Source organism: Echinops telfairi, unplaced genomic scaffold, assembly GCF_000313985.2.
Source record: "Echinops telfairi isolate 266 unplaced genomic scaffold, ASM31398v2 ScPeMD7_16;HRSCAF=60, whole genome shotgun sequence".
Classification (NCBI taxonomy): Eukaryota; Metazoa; Chordata; class Mammalia; order Afrosoricida; family Tenrecidae; genus Echinops; species Echinops telfairi.
Genome location: NW_022103913.1, coordinates 2,789,077 through 2,808,109, shown reverse-complemented (window position 1 = coordinate 2,808,109; position 19,033 = coordinate 2,789,077). Strand labels below are relative to the sequence as shown.

Below are 19,033 nucleotides of genomic sequence, written 5' to 3'. Positions count from 1 at the left end.
CTAAGGACCTCATAGACAGCAGAAATCTCTAAGGACCACACGGGCAGAAAGACTCTCCTAAGGACCTCCTAGACAGCAGAACTCTCTCTCCTAAGGACCTCAGAGAAAGCAGAACTCCCGTAAGGACCTCACCTGATAGACATCAGGACTCTCCTAAGGACATCATAGACAGCAGGACACTCCTATGGACCTCATACACAACAGAACTCTCTCTCCTAAGGACCTCATAAACAGCAGAACTCTGTAAGGACCTCATAGGCATCAGGACTCTCCTAAGGACCTCATAGACAGCAGAACTCTGTAAGGACCTCATAGACAGCAGGACTCTCGCTCCTAAGGACCTCATAGACAGCAGGACCCTCCGAAGGACCTCCTTGAAAGCAGGACCTTCCTAAAGACCTCATAGACAGCAGACCTCTCTCTCCCAAGGACCTCATAGACAGCAGAACTCTCTCCTAAGGACCTCATAGGCAGCAGGGCTCTCCAAGGATGACATGGGCAGAATGACTCTCCTAAGGAACTCATAGACAGCAGGGCTCTCCTAAGGACCTCATATAAAGTAGAACTCTCTCTCCTAAGCACCTCATAGACCACATAACTCTCTCACCTAAGGACCTCATAGACTACAGAACTCTCTCTCCTAAGGACCTCCTAGCCACCAGGACTGTCTTAAGGGCTTCATAAACAGCAAAACTCTCCTAAGGGCCTCATACACAGCAGAACTCTCTAAAGACCTCATAGACAGCAGGACTCTCTCACCTAAGGACCTCATAGACAGCAGAACTCTCTCACCTAAGGACCTTATAGACAGCAGGGCTCTCTCTCCTAAGGGCCTCATACACAGCAGAACTCTCTAAAGACCTCATAGACAGCAGAACTCTCTCTCCTAGGGACATCATAGATAGCAGAACTCTCTAAAGACCTCATAGACAGCAGGACTCTGTAAGGATCTCATAGACAGCACAACTCTCTAAGGACCTCATAGACAGCATGACTCTCTCTCCTAAGGACCTTATAGAGAGCAGAACTGTCTCTCCTAAGGACATCATAGACAGCAGAACTTGCTCTCCTAGGGACATCATAGATAGCAGAACTCTCTAAGGACCTCATAGACAGCAGGACTCTGCTAAGGACCTCATAGCAGAATGAAACACCACCTTCTCCTGCATCATCCTCACAATTGTTCTTATGTTTGAGTGCATTGTTTCAGTCACTGGGCCAATTCATCCTGTTGTAGGCCTTCCTCTTTTTCTCTGTTCCTTTACTTTGCCAAACATAATGTCTTTCTCCAGAGACTGGTCTCTCCTGACAATATGTCCAAAGTAAGTGAGATAAAGTTTCACCCTCCTTGCCTCTAAGGAGCACCCTGGCTGCACTTCTTGCACGATAGATTTGTTCATCCTTTTAGCAGATGATGGTTCTTTTAGTATTTTTCTTCAGCACCACAATTCAAATGCATTGATTCTTCTTCAGTCTTCCTTATTGAATGTCCACTTTCACATGTATAGGAAGCAATTGAAAATATCATGGCTTGGGTTAGGCGCACCTTAGTCCTCAAAGTAACATCCTTGCTTTTCAACACTTTATAAAGAGGTCTTGTGCAGGAGATTTGCCCAATGAATGTGTCGTTTGACCTCTTGATTCTTGCATTTCTAAATATTGATCGTGGATCCAAGCAAGATGAAATCCTTAACTTCTTTTTTTTCTTCTCCATGTATCATGAACAATTGTAAGGATTTTGGTCTTCTTTTTATTGAGTTGTCATCCACACTGAAGGCTACAATCCTGATCTTCATCAGCAAGTGCTTCAAGTCCTCCTCACTTTCAGCAAGCAAGGCTGTGTCATCTGAATATCACAGGTTGTTAACAAGCCTTTCTTCAATCCTGATGATATTCTTCATATAATCTGCATACGGACTGACAGTATGGTAAGAGGCTATAACCCCGATGACTACCTTTCCTGATTTTAAAACATGTATTCCCTTGTTCTGTTTCACAATTGACTCTGGATCCATGTAAGAGGTTCCACATGGCCACAATTAGAATGTGGAATTCACATTTTTCTTACAGCTAGCTTTATGATTCTTTATGATTCACACAGTCGAATGCCTTTTCATAGTAAAAAAAGCACAGGCAAACATCTTTCTGGTATTCTCTGCTTTCAACCAAGATCCATCTGACATCAGCAGTGATATCCTTTGTTCCATGTACTCTTCTGAATCCAGCCTGAACCCTATCAATGTGCTTGCATGTGACATCAATGATATTGTTCTATAATTTGAGCATTCTGCTGGGCAACCTTTGTTTGGAATTGGTATAGATATAGATCTCTTCCAGTCAGTTGCCCAAGAAACTGTTTTCCAAATTTCCTGGCATAGATGACTTCTAGTGCTTTATTGGCTTGTTGAAAAATTTCAGTGGGTATTATTGGAGCCTTGTTTTGGTTAATGCTTGGATTCCTTGGAGCTCTCTTTCAGCACCATTGGTTCTTGCTCATATGTTACCTCCCGAAATGATGGGATTTTAGTATAGTGACTGTATGTATCTATCTTCTTTTAATGCTTCCTGCCTCATTCAATATTTTTACCATAGAATCTTTCAATATTGCAGCTTGAGGTTTTTTCTTTAGTTCTTTAAGTTTAAGATAGGCTGAACATGTTCTTCCATTTTGGTCTTCTAACTCTAGTTCTTTGTACCTTTCTTTATAATATTTCATTTTGACTCCTAGACCTTCTTTTTAAAGTTTTCTGTTCAGCTCTTTGACGTCATCATTTCCTCCATTTGCCTTAGCTACTCTATAATTAAAAGAGAGTTTCAGAGTCTCTGCTGATATCCACTGTGATAGTGTCTTTCTTTCCTGTTTTTTTTCAAATGACAGTTTGCTTTCTTTATTAATGCTATTCTTGGATGTCCTCATACATATCATCAGGCCTTTTGTCATTAGTGTTCAGTGAAACAATTCTGTTCTTGAGATGTTCTCAAAATTCAGGTGGGGCATACTCAAGGTCATGTTTTGGTTCTCATGAACTTGATTTAATTTTCTTCAACTTCAGTCTGAACTTACACATCAGCAATTGGTGGTCTGATCCACAGTCAGAACCTTGTCTGGATTTAGCTGCTTATACTAAGTTTCTCCCTGGTCTCTTTCCACAGCTGTAGTCAACTTGATTTCTGTGTTTTCCACCTGGAGAAGTCTACATGTATAATTGCCCTTTGTGTTGTTGAAAAAAAGGTATTTGATGTGAACAAGTTGTTAGTCTTACAAAGTTCTATCATGTGCTCTCCAGCTTCCTTTCTATCATCGTAACCATAGTTTCCAACTATTGTTAACAAGTTGCCACCTGTCTGTCAGTTTGTTTTACTATGGTTGGTAGTGTGTTACTGAAATAATAGAAGCTATGTTGCTAGTAACCCAAAGTGACACCAGGTTTCAGCAGAGACTCCAGACTCAGAGCAGACTACAAAGAAGCAACTGGCCGCCCATTCGGGAGGAATTAACTGCTGAAAAACGTATGCATAGTTAACTTGATTGGAGATCAATAAAAAGGGTTCAGTGTGTAGATAAAATAGAAACAAGTGATGTGAACAAAATAAATGTATGTGGTCCTAGGTTTCAATTACTTGAATGCTATAAATAGAAAAGATGAAGAACAAAAAAATATTTTAAAATATAATGACTGAATATTTCTCAAATTTGATTAAAAAAATATCAGTCTAGAAATCCAAGAAGTTCAGTGATCCCAAATCAGGAAAAAAACCCTGGATTTATTAATAATCAAACCTCTGAATACCAAAGATAAAGAGAAGTTTCAAAAGGATTCAGAGGATAAATGGGCATTTCATGTTCTGGGAAAGAAACATATGCTACCTCCTTTCCATTAGAAACAATGGAGAAAAGAAAACAATGAAATGACATTTAAAAAGTATTTTTAAAAGGACCCTGTCAAATAAAAATTCTATATCTAGTAAAAAGTTTTGAAATACATCATGTAACAGAGAGAAATAGGAAATCTTCAGTGACAGTTGGAGACTGTGTTAGTAGTTGAGAAAATTGGTAGTCAAAATCCACTTGACTTATTGATCACTACTTTATTCTACAGTAATTTGGTGTAGTATTCAAAGAGATGCAGAATATACAGGTAGTCCCCAGCTTATGATCCTCTGTTTTTTTTCTTAATGATTTGTGAATATTTATATAAGTGAATATGCATTTGACTATATCCTTAAGTTTACATGCAATATTCCCAACCCTAAAATACAAAAATGAAATTTATAAAGATAATGATATTAAAAAGCAATATCTATGTTTTTTGGGGGGTTTTAATAGTTATTACTATGTATTTTATTTCTTTTTATTAAATTTTTTGTTTTCTCTTTGTATTGTCTCTGTTATTGTTGGGTTGCCTACCTATATAAGACAGGCATGGGAAGCAAGCCCGAGGAGAAAGCAATGGAACTGAAGGTTCTGGAGGGACTTACAGGGTGGAAGAGGCGGGGGAAGGGGGTGGTGAGCAAACAATGCCATAGACAGGGGAACAACTAGGGAATTAAAATCAACAACCAGGAGGATGCAGAGATCCTAGGGGTGTTGGAGCAATAGCAATGTAGCTAAGAGGAATTACTAAGAGGCAGAAGAAGGGTGAAGATAAAAGGAAATGGAGGAAAGATCTAGGAAGCAAAGCTATATGGATAGAGGTATAAACATAGATGTGCACTTATGTAAATATATTAATTCATAAAAATAGAGGTATTGGCATAAATACTTATATTTATATGGCAATACATTGAGGAAGAGGACCGACTGTAGGCCTCTCTGTTCAAGCCCTCCTTAAACGCAAGAACACTTTGTTCTAACAACCTGGCATTCTGTTATGCTCATCCTCACTGCACGATCGCTGAAGACAAAATGGATACATAAGCAAATGTGGTGAAGAAAGCCGATGATTCCCGGCTATGAAAAGATATAGGGTCTGGGGTCTTAAAGGTTTGATGTTAAACCAGTGGCCATCTAGCAGAGAAGCAACAAGCCCACAGAGAAGAAGCACACCAGCCTGTGCGATTATGAGGTGTTGGCGGGATCAGGTTAAAGGCATCAGAAAACCCAAAACGAACAAAAAACCACATTGTTGAGAATGAAAGGGTTGGCGCAGAGACCCCACAACCATCTGTAGACAATGAGACATCCTCTCACAGAAGGGTTGCAAGGAAGGTATGCATCAACCAGGGTAAAGTATAGCACCGATGTAACACAATAATCTTCTGGTTCCTCATCCCCCCCCCACCATCACTATCATGACCCCAGAGCATGTACACAGGTACAGATAAGAGCTCACAACACCCAGAATTCTGGTCAGATAAACCCCTTAGGAACAGAAATGGGAGTAGTGATACTAGGAGGGTAGGGGAAAGGGGGGAGAGGAAGAGGGAAGAAATCGTGGGGGAAGGGAGACAGTAGTCGGTGTAAGATATGAAAATAATTTAAAATTTATCAAGGCATCACAAGGGTGGGATGGGGGGATGGAGGGAGGGAAAAAAGAGTAGCTGATATAAAGGGCTCAAATATAAAGTAAATGTTTAGAAAATAATGAGGCAACATATGTACAAATATGCTTGATACAATTGATGTATGGATTGTTATAAAAGCTGTAAGAGCCCCCAATAAAATGATCTTTCAAAAAGGCAATAATAATGAAAAGTGAAGTATTATATTGATGTCAAAATAGGCTTACAACAAATATCAGAATGGAGATCCATACTAATTGGGTACTACGTGTGCAGTGTTTCCAGTAAAAATTATTTACCAATTCAGACCAATGTTACAGTGCAGACTAATACTGTGAGTTGCTGTAAAGCCAGTTCTGAGCCGCAGTGTCCCTAGGCACAACGGAAGGAATCCCTGCATGGTGTTTCCCCATACTCAGTCTTTCTTATGTTTGAGCCTATTGTTGCAGCCACTGGATCAGTCCATTTTTGGAGAGTCCTCCTTTTTCTTTGCTGCCCTTCTACTTTGCCAACCACGATGATGTCCTTTCCTAGGGCTCTCTCTCCTGAGCACATGTCTAAAGCATGTGGAACAAAGTTTCTCCATCTTCTATTCTAAAGAGCATTATGATTAGATTCTCCCAAAATAGATTTGTTTGTTCTTCTGGCAGTTCATGGTACTTGCAATATTTACCACTGTGACAGTTACTAATCTCCTGTCAACTTGGGTAAAGGGGAGGAGTCTAGCCTGTCAATTAGGTCATAGCCAATAATGCCTCTGTGTGGGTATGGCCTTCTCCTGAAAACTCTAGGAACTCCTGTATTCCTCCCTGGAGGCAGAAGATACACTCTCTCTTCCTTCCCTTTCCTGCTGTTGAGGCACCCAGAGAGCTGGAGGACACACATGGAGACTCGCACCAGCGTTGAGATACTTCCCCTGCTCCTGGATCCACAAGACTTTTTACCCATTGGTGTGATTATCCTGCATTCTGTATCTTTCCATGTGCTGAGTGAGTCCAAAAATGAATTTATGGACTAGTATCAGATATATGGGCTAATATCAGACTTATGGACTTGATTGGGACTGGACTGGGGTGTTTCCTCAACATATAATTACTCTTATATAAAGCTCTTTCTTATACACCTATGAGTGTCTCTGGATTTATTTCTCTAGTCAACCCAGACTAACACAATCACCAATATCATAGCAGAAATGCATCAATTCTTCTTAAACATTACTAGAGTCCAAACTTTTCCCTTGATTTAATAATCTATATGGTACAGTAGTTATATTTTAAAAATCTCACTTTCTTTTGATAATCCTTCTCTGCATCCATGGCCTTTGCCATATAACTGTGACCTTCTTCTGACAAAAGACAAGTTGCATATTTACACATCTCTTTTATAGGGTGGGCTTATAACTTTTTATTGGTCAATAGAATATAGCACAAGTGACCATTATATTGGAGTAATATGATGTTTGATGTGGGAGTCTCTGGGTGTTATGAATGGTTAAAGTGTTACACTGTTAAATAAAAAGTTAGAGGTAGGAGTTTACTCAGAGGTACCACTGAAGAAAGGGCTGGTGATCACCTCCACAGAGGAAACCTTAGAGAGCTCAGTGCTACCTTGATACATATGGGATCACTGTGAGTCAGACTGACTTGATGAAAATGAGTTTTTTTGTTTTCAAGTTATTCATGAAGTTATGAAGGGATGGTGTTATTGTGAGACAAGGTCAAGTTGGTTCCAACTCACAGCGAGCCCATATTCAACAGAATTAAACAGTGCCTGGTGCTGTAGTATCCTTACAATTGTTGCTATCTTTGAGCCCACTGTTGCAGTCACCAGAGTTGGTTAACTTATTGAGGGTCTTCTTTTTCTCTGACCCTCTATCAAGCATAATATCCTTTCCAGAGACTGTTCCTCCTTGATAACATGTCCATATTACAGGACACAGTCTCACCATCTTTAGTTCTCAGGAGTATACTGGCTGTACTTTTTCCAACACAGATTTGTTCATTCTCTGACAGTTCATGATTGAGCCAATATTCTTTGACGTCACCATACTTCAAAGGCATCAATTCTTCTTATGTTTTGCTTAATCATTATCCAGCTTTCACATATATATGAGGCAACTGAAAATACCATGGTTTGGGTTGGGCATATCTTAACCTCCACACTGACATTTTCCTTTGCAACACTTGAAAGAGGCTTTTTGCAGCAGATTTCCCAGTGTAGTACATCATTTGATTTCTTGACTGCTACTTCCAGGGGTATTGATTATACATCCAAGTCAAATGGACTCCTTTACACTTACAATTTTTGTTTATTGGCCCAGTTGTGAGGATTTTTTCCTCCCTTACGCTGATTTGTAATCCATAATAAAACCTGTAGTTTTTAAATTTTCATCAGTAAGTGCTTTAAGTTCTCTTACTTTCAGCAAGCAGGGTTATGTTATCCACGTAGCACAGCTTGTTAAGGAGTCTTCCTCCAATCTTGATGCCACTTCTTTCTTTGTATAACCCAGCTTCTCAGAGTATTTTCTAAGCCTGCAGATTGACTAAGAATGGTAAATGGATACTACCCTGATGAACATTCTTGCTAATTTTAAAGCACACAGTATCCACTTGCCCTGTTTAAATGGTTGCCGATTGATCTCTGTATAGGATTCACATGGCATAGTCGGATGCTCTACAATTCCCATTCTTCACTATTTTATCTATAATTTGTGATGATCCACACAGCTGAATATGTTTCTTTTTTAAACAGTTTTATTTGGACGTACTCCAAATATCATACAATTCAATAGTTCAATCATATCAAGAAGAGTTGTGCAATTATTTCCACAATCAATTTTAGAACAATTTCTTCTTTCTTGTACTCCTTGTTATTACTTCCCTATTTACCCTTAACCTCCCCTGCTGTAACCCCAAAATGTTATTCAATGAGTTACTGTCTCTATGGATTCCCCCATCCTGGATTTCATATACTGAAAAACATACAGAAACAAACAAATCAAAAGAGCTAATAACAAAACAAAATAAAAGAGAAAATCCCCATTGTTTAGTGTACAGTCACTAAAGATTTTTATCTGTACAAATCAATAATTCAGGTATAGTGGTTCAGAGCCTGCTTACACTTGTATAATCTCCTTTTCTCAACTGTGTTTAAAATGTTTTGCCATTGACTAAATTAATGACATTATTAATATAATGATCTTATGCCCCAGGAAGATGATTGATACTGTTCTCTAACGTAACCAAATATACAAATAAACCATAGACATATAAGGGATGTTGGGATCGTACTCACTTCTGGTCCCAATCTAAGAACAGTAGTTATGTCATGACCCTGCTAGTTAGGTTCCCTCATGAAGAGATCACTGAAGATAATGGTGCTACAGCAAAACATGGTGAAGAAGCTAGATGGTGTCTGGTTATCAGAAAGAATCATGTCAGGGTTATCGTCAAACAAGCAGCCTTCTAAGTGATGTGAACTGATTGCCTTTTTGTAGTCAACAAAATATAGGAAACATCTTTCTGATATTTTCTGCTTTTTTAGCCAAGATACATCTGATATCAACAATGATATCCTCATGCTTGAATTGGCTTGAATTTCTAGTAATTCCTTTTTTCTATAGTGCTGTAATCATTTTTGAACTGTGCTCAGCAAAATTTTGTTTTTGTTTTGGTAGTAAAGAAAATGTTTGATAATTTACCCATTCAGTTGGGTCACTTTTCTTTCAAATGGGCACAGATGTCGATCTCTTTTAAATGAGGGGATAAAACCCAACACTAACTTCACTACCACTGAGTCATTCCTGCTCAGAGTAAGCCTATTTAGGGTTAAGAGGCTTTGTAAATGTTTATAGGAGCAGACAGCCTCCCCTTTCCCCTATGAAATGACTCCAGTGAACAAACTCCGGATCCAGTGGTTAGCAATCCAATGCTTACTCTACAGCAATTCAAAAGTATTTGGCTTTAGTCATATCTCTAAATATCACTGATTTGTTGTCTTGGGTAAGTTCCTTTAATTCTTTGAACATACATTTCATCATTGATGAAGTGGGTGTTTTTCTATCTAACTTGATTGGTCAGGGTAAAGACTTGGGGAGCCACGGGGCAGTTCTACTCTGGCCTACAGGCTCACTATGAGTCAGAATCAACTCTATGGCAGTGAATTTGGTTTCACTTTATTGTCCAGAAAAACAGACACTATCATTCTCTCCTAAATGACCTCACATAAGTTTCAAGGGTATTGTAGGCTATATTGTTTGGGAAGTTAGCACACAAATCCTCATTCACCTTGTTCACAACCTTCATATTTTTGTAGATCTTATCTTGTATCTCTTCTGAGATCTAGTCTTTCTGATGGGAAAATCCTAATCCTTTTAATCCCCAGTCCTGTGGCAGCAGTTCCCTGCACTCAGCTATTGAAGTTGTCCTTCTCTGGACTTTTCTCAGGGATGCTATGACTTTTGAAGTGCTGTGACCATTGTTGACCCATCTAGGTTATATATAAGCAGAAGTAAATGGAATAACTTTGAGAGTGTGTACAAAAAACAAATGTAGCATTAGAAAATAAAAGTATGCTCCAAAAAGGAGATTAAAATTAGTCTCATTGTAACAGTTGGCAAGGTGGAATTGGGAGAGAAACAATTTTTAAGAAGGGGTGTTAACAACCTCATCACTTCCTAGCTCCAAACCTTCAAAGACAACCATCATATGCACAGTACAATCAACAACCATCACTCTGAACTCATCTTCAGCTGCACCCCGCCACCTGCTTCAACCACACCTACCTTCTTGCTGTTCTTGACCCACACCAAAGCCCACCATGACTCCAGGCTCCTCATCTACCTTCTGCCAGCACCATTCTTCTTCCAGGCCCCATATGGCTCAAATAGTACTTCTCAGAGAAGTTTTTCATTAACAATCAAGGATGCTTCTCCAATTTTATTCATTATGATACTTGCTCTATTCCTATTAGTCTTTGCTTTATAAGTGTGGCTTTTATCTTTGCATGATCAGTGTCCCCCACCTGTTAGAGTATAAACCTGGTGAGGGTGAGGACTTTGAATTCATAATTGCTACACCCTCAAAATTAGACTAGTACCTGACAGGGATCCCACTATGGTCAGTTGATTCCATGTCATAGGGACCCTACATGAGAATTTCCAAGACTGTAAATCTCTACAGGAGCAGGTACCTTCACCTTTTCCACATGGTTCAGCTAGTGGCTTTGAACTTGCCAGTGTGCCCAATGCCTAATCCACAGTACCACAGTGCCTGACACCAGAGCCCCTTACAAACAAACAGACAGACAAACTCACTGCCATCTAGTCAATTCCTACTCATAGAAACCTGATAGCACAGTGTAGAACTGCCCCTGGGAGTTTCCGAGGCTCTAAATCTTTAAAGGAGTCCAATGATTACTTGTATGAAAAAAGAATAAATTGGATAAGGAAGGCAAACCAGTTAAGATGTGAATGCTGAAACCAAACTGTCTGGGTTCAAATTCCATACTAGCCAATTGCATGCCTTTGGGCAAGTTATTTAACTTCTCTTCTGTATTAAGTGTTGGACTGCTTATCACAAACTTGCTGGTTCAAAACCTACCTGCTGCTTCAAGGAAGAAATATGAGACTATCTGCTCCCGTAAATATTTACAGCTTGTGTGAACCTATACAGGACACTGTGAGTCTGAGTCAAATCAATGCAATGAGTTAAGTTTTAGGTTATATGTTGTTGTGTGCTGTCGAGTTGATTGCAACTCATAACAGCCTTATAGAACAGAGTAGCACTTCCTCACTGGGTCTCCTGGTTGTAATCATATGGAAGCAAATCACCAGGTCTTTTCCCCAAGAAGCCACTGATGGGTTTGAACCACCGACTTCTCATTAGCACCCAAGCGTTTAGCCACTGTGCCATGGGGGCTTATTATTTTCCTATCTAAAGTTTGCTTACTTACAAAATGAGGATGATCATTGCACCCATTTTTGGGTAATTTTGGATTATTTTGGGAATTAAATGTTTAATATATGGAAATTTCTTGGAAGAGTGTCAAGAACAAGTCATTGCACAATAATTAGAGAGGCCTTGATAAAATGGAAAAGCAAGAAGCAATGATAGCCTCTCTTCTTGGATTAGATAACTTTTGTATGAAAAGATCAAGGTGGTTTGATACCCAATGTTTCTTACCTGCTCTGTATGTTGTTTTTCAAAGAGGAGGATTTAGTTTGAAGGATAATTTCCTATTTGTGGAATGTCTGAAATTTTTCTTTCTTTTTTTTTCCACACTGAAGAGACATAAAATTCACAACTGCAATACTTTCACTTGTCTAATAGACATTTGCATGGATCATATATTTAAAGTTTAATATCGGTGTGCAACATGCTCTTTAAAGCTTCTGGGTCTGGCACATGTAAGAGTTATAATGCCTTGCTCACTCTAAATAATGTTACAAGGCACAAAGGAAAGTGCAATACTACTCGTTAGTCACTGCTACAAGTTCATATGTCTCAATGGTTGTTTTACTTTCCACAGAGAAGATGTGATTCCTTTAAAATGTGTGCATGGAATTATATGTGTTTATTCTTGAACTTGAAAATGCAATTGCCACAACTCCTTGTGAAATTTTTGTTGTTTTGGGTAAATGAGAAGAGATATTTCCTCTCTTTTTTAGGTTGAACAGTGGGAAAATTATGCTATTTTTCAATGTAAACTAGTTTCATAAATTTAAAACAGGTAGGTTCATGAAATCCTCCTAAGTATTAAGATGTGAGCTGTGTAGTCTGGTAGATGAGAGAATACTGATAATCAGTCAAGAGCTATCAGCAAAATAAGAGCAGAGACATTCTTGACGCATGATAAGTAAAGTACCAATGAAAAAACCGTGGTAGGGGTTGAGAAGCAGATGCAGGGACACTGGGGTTTTCTACTTCTGGCCAGATCCCACTCTTACCTGTAATTGACACTGCAGATAAAGAGTTATTTTGAGATGCCAGGAAAGCCTCATTTGAAACTGTAACTGCTTCACTCTCACACGTTATTGCAAATAAGAACAGTTGAAGGACACTTATTAAACATCAAATTGCTTGTTTGCAGCAGCAGCATATAAATTATAAGAAGCTTTGTTAATTTCATATTTGGATAGCTTATTTTATGTCTTCTACACAAAGCTCCCAGTGAGAACCTCTTTATTCTCTTTTTTTTATTGTGATCTAGGTGAATGAATGTTCACAGAGCAAACTTGTAGTACATTCAGCAATTTGTACACATCTTGCTTTCTAAGCTTTGTTTTTGGGTGAATGCCTCTCTTTTGGTCATGTAATGTTGATGATTCCAACAAGTGCATTCCTCACAAGTTGAGAGATTTCTTTTAAAATGCAACAACCTGTGAAATTTTGCACTGCTTGAAGAAGGGCATAGTTTTTCTCTAATGATTACTGATTATTATTTCCTCCATCTGCTCCCTTGAACAGCCAGAAAGCCTACTTCTGATATGATGATGGAAAGACATAGGACCTTATGATGTACTTACTCATGGGCTTATGTTTTTCACCCTTCTGATTTTAACTTTCTGCTTCTATTATTGCTATTTTAAAGTGTTTTACTATTACAGGTGGTGCCTGGGTTTCAAAGACTCAACTTACCTGTGACCATAAATCCTTGTATTAAAAATATACAGTAAAACCACAGATTTTAATAACAAACAGCTGCTACTTTGAGGCATACATCACATTATTATTGTTATTATTATTATTGCTACTGTAGTATTATGTTGAAGATATTTTAATATATCTGGAAGTGTTTCTTAAATTATCTTTTTGCACAGAAGATACACTGTATGCTAAGAAACACTTGACCAAATGACATTAGATGTGAACCTGACATTACTTATATACAAATTTGATTTAAAGACATATTGAAGAATAGAGATTGTTTGTAATCTGTGAATCATCTGTATGATATAGGGTATGTGGTGCTGATTTATGCAGCCTCAAATGCTTTGTAAAATGGTGTGGTTTTAGTTTAATAATTTCATTAAAAAGGCTGATACAAATAGTTTTTACTCAACTACTAACTAAATGGGTGGTGAGTTGAACTGACACCCAAGTTGCAGCTTGGGTGAAAGGCCTGGTGATATGCTCCCACAAAGATTATAAACACATAACAGAGGATATTTCAGATAGAGATTTATATTTAGATACTTAAAGACCTCTTTAAAGTGTTGAAAGCAAGGATGTCTGCAGATATGGTAGCTCAGTTAAGGCAGAGAAGGATCACTGAGACAGCTTTGATGTGTTTTGTCCATTTCAATATTTCATATCTTGAAGGCATTGGTGGTTCAGTGTTAGAATTCTTGTTTTCCATGTGGGAGACCTGTGTTGCATTTCCAGCAAAACAACTCATATGTAACTACCACCTGTTTATGTGGGGATATCTGTATGTTGTTACGGTGCTGAAGATGTTTGAGCAGAACTTCCAGACTATGATGGACTAGGAAAAAGTCTTGAGGATCTACTTCCAAAAGCTGGTTAATGCAAATCCTATGTATTATAGTGGTTGTATTGTAACCAGTCATGGAGATAGTACAGTCAGGCAGTATTTCCCTCTTTTGTAGATGAGGTTACCATGAACCAGGGGCCAATTCAATGGCAGCAAACGACAGCATAAATTGATAGGCTATGCCATGTATGAGAAACAGGTCTATTTGTTGTGTGTCCTGTATGCTTTTGACCACTACTTTATAAAATAAGGAAACTGAGGCTAAACAAGTTTGAGTAACTTTCACCAAAGTCAGCAGGCTGGTTCAGACCCTCAAGTGCCTTACTTTGAGAGCCATTCTTACCCCTATGCTGTAGAATTTCTAGGGCTCCTCTTATCCTAGTGATGCTACAAGTATATGCTAATTGCAGTCATTCATGTGTGAAAGGTTAGTGAGCTTTCTGATTTTTTCAGCTTAAAATTATTTTTTCAGCAGCAGAGCCAGCCTGTTTAGGAGAAACCCCTTGGTCCCAAGCAGTACAAGCATATGTTTCCCCTGGAACAGAGCATCTCACATTACTATGATTTACACATTGGATTCTCTGACTTGCCTGTTGTGAGGAGGGTCCCTCCTTCGGATCCTCATCTGGGTCCATGCCAACTCTGTTAAAAAGACAGGAAAACTGGTGAGGGTCTTGATATAGACAAGAGAGTAACATGTACTAGATTACTTGATCCAAATGTGATAGGCAGCACAGGATGTTTTGGATGAAAACCATCCTAGCTCTCCCTGAATTACAAGGACCAGATATCGAGTTATGGTAAAATGAAGGCATGTTATAGTTGGGCCACAGCAGGAGCCTGAGAACTGGGAGTGGGTGGTAGAGAATATGGAAAAATTCCTCACAGCCCTGACAACAGGAATGGGATAAGCTGGTATCCTTGGAGGACTGCTGACCAAATTATCCAAGGGAACATTGGAGTTGAGGCTAAACCTCCATGGCCAGAGAAACCTGGTCCTTTTTCCAGATGTTCACCAGGCCTGTCAGCATAGAGTACTCACTCAGGTCTTGGATACTTGGAATTTATTTAATGTAGAGGTCCTCTTTAATAAAATGAGCCCCATTAGCAAAGGGCTGCTGCTGTTACATCAGTTAGTATGCATGGTGTCTCTATAGCCTTTGATATTCTCTAAGAGTAGGGAAAATATTTCATGTATTTCATTTACATAAGACAAGGGGAAGAAAGAGAAAGAGGAAAAGGGAGAGGGAGGGGAAAGAGAAGAGGCAAGAGAGCAATAAGAAGGACCTATGTAGAAGAGGAGGAAGGAAACAACAAGGAAGACCAGAGAGCAAAGCAGTGAGAAGTAGGATCAGAGGAAAGAGGGTCCAAGGAAGTGAAGTGAAGGGCAGCAGCAGCCAGAGAAAAAGGTGATGAGGATGGAGTAAGAAAGGAGGAAGGATGAGGGGAAAGAGGATTCAGGAGCAGCATAAATCCAGCTTCCCAAGAAGTGTCAGTCCAGGTATGATCCTGAGGAATGGGTGGTCTGGGTCCAACCTCTCTGTGCACTGGGGCACCTGTTTGGAGTGGCCACAATCTTCTCCTTGGACTACCTTCCTTGCAGTTTGCATTCTGACCTATGTTGGCTGTCACTCCCTCACTCCTCCACTATCAAGCTTTATTACTAGATCAGGCAGACCCCCACCACTACCCAAAGGACTGTTGGGCACTCAATTCCACAGGCTGCCAATGGAATCACGTGTCCCAAAGCTCACACTGGTACATCTGTTTAGGGTCCATTCATAGTTCTCTGCCTGGAAAGTTGGGATGAACTGAAATCAAAGTACACCAGAACCTCAATGAGTAAAGTGTGAGGCCATTCTTGTATTTTCCCTTAAAAATCAATTGCTGCTCCCTGCAGCAATCAGTTATTCCAGCAGCCAATGGTGCTGAGTTATTAGAATTCAGGTCTTCTGCTTTCTGTGGTCCTGAGTGGCAAGCACCACGGAGTCTTGAGGGTGATGCTGTTCTTCCAGGAGAGGACCTTCCTGCTCCTTTGTCCAATCTCACAGCCAGGGGTTCTCTGCACCCGAGGCAGAAGAAACATCTCCAAAGGACTGGAGGAAAGAGACCTTTCTGTTAGTTACAGCCATTCTGGGGACATGAATGTGAACAGGACAGACCTAGCCTCTGGCCTCACAGAGCATATAGTTTAGGAGATTTCATTTGAAAAAAATCTTTATTAAATTTGAAGTTCTATGAAGATAAGGCACTTAAGGTTAATATCTTGGATAACATTGACCTCAAAGTGCAAACTATAAAAAGAGACAAGGAGGGGCACTATATAATGCTCAAGGGAATGGTAGACAAAGACCCACTAAGCATTTTGGACATATATTCACCAAAAGAGAGACCTGCTGAATACATCAACCAAATGCTCCAAAAGATGAAGAAAAAAAAAATCACAGGCTCAACAATTACAGTAGGCAACTTCAACACACCACTCTCTGAGAAAGATAGATCACAGGGAAAGAAACTCAACAAGGAAGCTAGAGATCTAAACACAATTAGACAATTTGATCTGATAGAGAAATTTACAGAGCTCTTCACCCAAATACAAAAAAAAATCACATTCTTTTCAAGCCCGCATGGCACATATTCAAAGACAGACCACATGGTGGAGCATAAGTCAAATATGCATAAATTTAAGCACATTGATATCATACTGACCTCTCTCTCTGACCACTGTGCCATAAAGCTGGAAAGCAACAAAAGGAAGATGAAGAAAAAAGAGCAAACAATTGGAGGATTAATAATTTTATTGCAAAAGGAGTGTGTACTGGCTCAGATCAGAGATGAAATTAGGAAATTTCTAGAAACCAATGAGCAGGAGACCACAATGTACCAAAACTTATGGGACACAGCAAAGGCAATTATTAGAGGAAGTTTCATAGCAATACTTGCACACATGAAAAAGGAAGTGAGACTTATAATTGATATGCTGGCACAAAATTTGCAGCAACTAGAGAAGAGTCAACAGGACAATCCTACTGATAGCAAAAGAAAAGAAATAATATAAATCAGGGCTGAGATTCAGGACAGGGAAAATAAGAAAGCTATGGGAAAAATCAATGCTGCCAAAAGTGTTCTTTGAAAGGATAAACATAATTGACAGACCACTAGCAAACCTAAGCAAAAATAGGAGGGAACAAATTTCAATAGGAAGAATGAGGGATGAAAGAGGGGACATTACAACAAACCCTAAGGAAATAAAAAGGATAATTACACAGTACTATGAAGGACTATACTCCAGTGAATTCAACAACTTGGAAGATATGGACAAATTCTTGGAAAAACAATCTCTCCCCAGACTATCCCCAATGAATGCCAAGAATCTCAATAGACCCATAGTAATAGAAGAAATAGACAAAGTTATCAAGGGATTAGCAACAAAAAAAATCCCCGAGACCAGATGGTTTCACAGGAGAATTCTACCAAGCATTAAGGGAAGAACTGGCACCAATCCTACACAAACTCTTCTAGAATATAGAAAAACTCTCCCAAACTCCTTCAACTAAGCTAGTATACCTCTGATACTGAAACTGGGCAAGGATCCCACAAGAATTGAGAACTACAGACCAATATCACTAATGAACATCGATGCAAAATATTAACAAAATACTGGCCAAATAGAGTACAAAAATATAAAAAATAAATAATTCACCGTGACTAAGTGGGATTCATACCAGGGATGCAGGGATGGTTCAACATACGAAAGAACATTAGTATCATTCACCACATTGACATGAAAAACTATAAGAACCCCATGATAATATCGATAGATGTGTGAAAAGCATTCGACAACATCCAACACCAATTCCTGTTTAAGACACTCAAGAAGATTGGAATAGAAGGATAATTCCTTAACATAATACAAGCTATATATGAAAAACCAATAGCTAATGCGGTAATCAATGGAGAAAAGATGAACACAATTCCACTGAAAAAAGGGACCAGACAAGGATGCCCCTTGTCCCCACTCTTACTTAACATCGTACTGGAGGTCTTACCTAACAGCATAAGGCAAAGGAAGGACATAAAAGGTATTAGCCTGGGGAAGGAAGAGGTGAAACATTCATTATTCACAGATGATATGATTTCATATATGGAAAATCCGAAAATGTACACAAGGGGAGTATTGGAAGCAATACAGGAATATGGCAGAGTGGCAGGATACAAGATCAATAAAAAGAAGTCTATCAGACTGCTATACACATTGGATAAGATCGCAAGAGATGAAAAAGGTGGTACCCTTCACAATAGCCAAGCACAAGTTGAAATATCTAGGGATATACCTGACTAAAAGAACAAAAGATTTGTATGAGGAAAACTACAGAACACTATTATAAGAACCCAAGAGTGACCTCAACAAACGGAAGAATATCCCTGGCTCATGGATTGGAAGACTCAATATAGTAAAGATGTCAGTTCTGCCCAGGGCAAGATATAAATTTAATGTAATCTCGATATAATTACCCTCATCTTTCTTCAAAGAAATGGAAAAACTGATTACCAACTTCATATGGAGAGGGAAGAATCCCAGAATAAGCAAAGAACTTCCAACAACAAGAACAGAATGGGAGAGCTTGCTTTACCTGAATTTAGCACATATTGTCCACCACAGTGGTCAATACCACATGGTATTGGTATAAGGACAGGTATTCAGACCAATATGAAAGAACTGAAAACCCAGAAATAAAATCATCTGCATATAGACAAGTGATCTTTCATAAGGTCCCAAAAAATATCAAATGGGAAAAAATTGATATCCACCTGCAGAAAAATGAAGAAAGACTCTTATCTCACTCCATGTACAAGAATAAACTCAAGGTGGATCACGGACCTCGATGTTAAACCCCAAACTATTTCGGCCATCAATGAGAGAATTGGGACAAACCTGAGAACTTGGGCGCAGTGAATACACAGGCTATCAGAAACAGGGAAGGACACAAATACAGATGAGTCACAAATTGACAAGTAGGATATACTGAAGATAAAA

At 39.1% G+C, this 19,033-nt stretch overlaps 1 protein-coding gene across 1 annotated transcript in view; it reads right to left on the bottom strand.

Annotated features, from left to right (window-relative positions):
* The window catches only part of SLC9A9 (solute carrier family 9 member A9), an 859,212-nt gene that overhangs the window by 179,811 nt on the left and 660,368 nt on the right, over positions 1-19,033 (bottom strand). Inside the window, exon 13 of the mRNA XM_045287469.1 lies at positions 14,586-14,637. Within this exon, the coding sequence (XP_045143404.1) occupies positions 14,586-14,637 (52 nt within the window). The remainder of the gene's footprint in view (positions 1-14,585; positions 14,638-19,033) is intronic.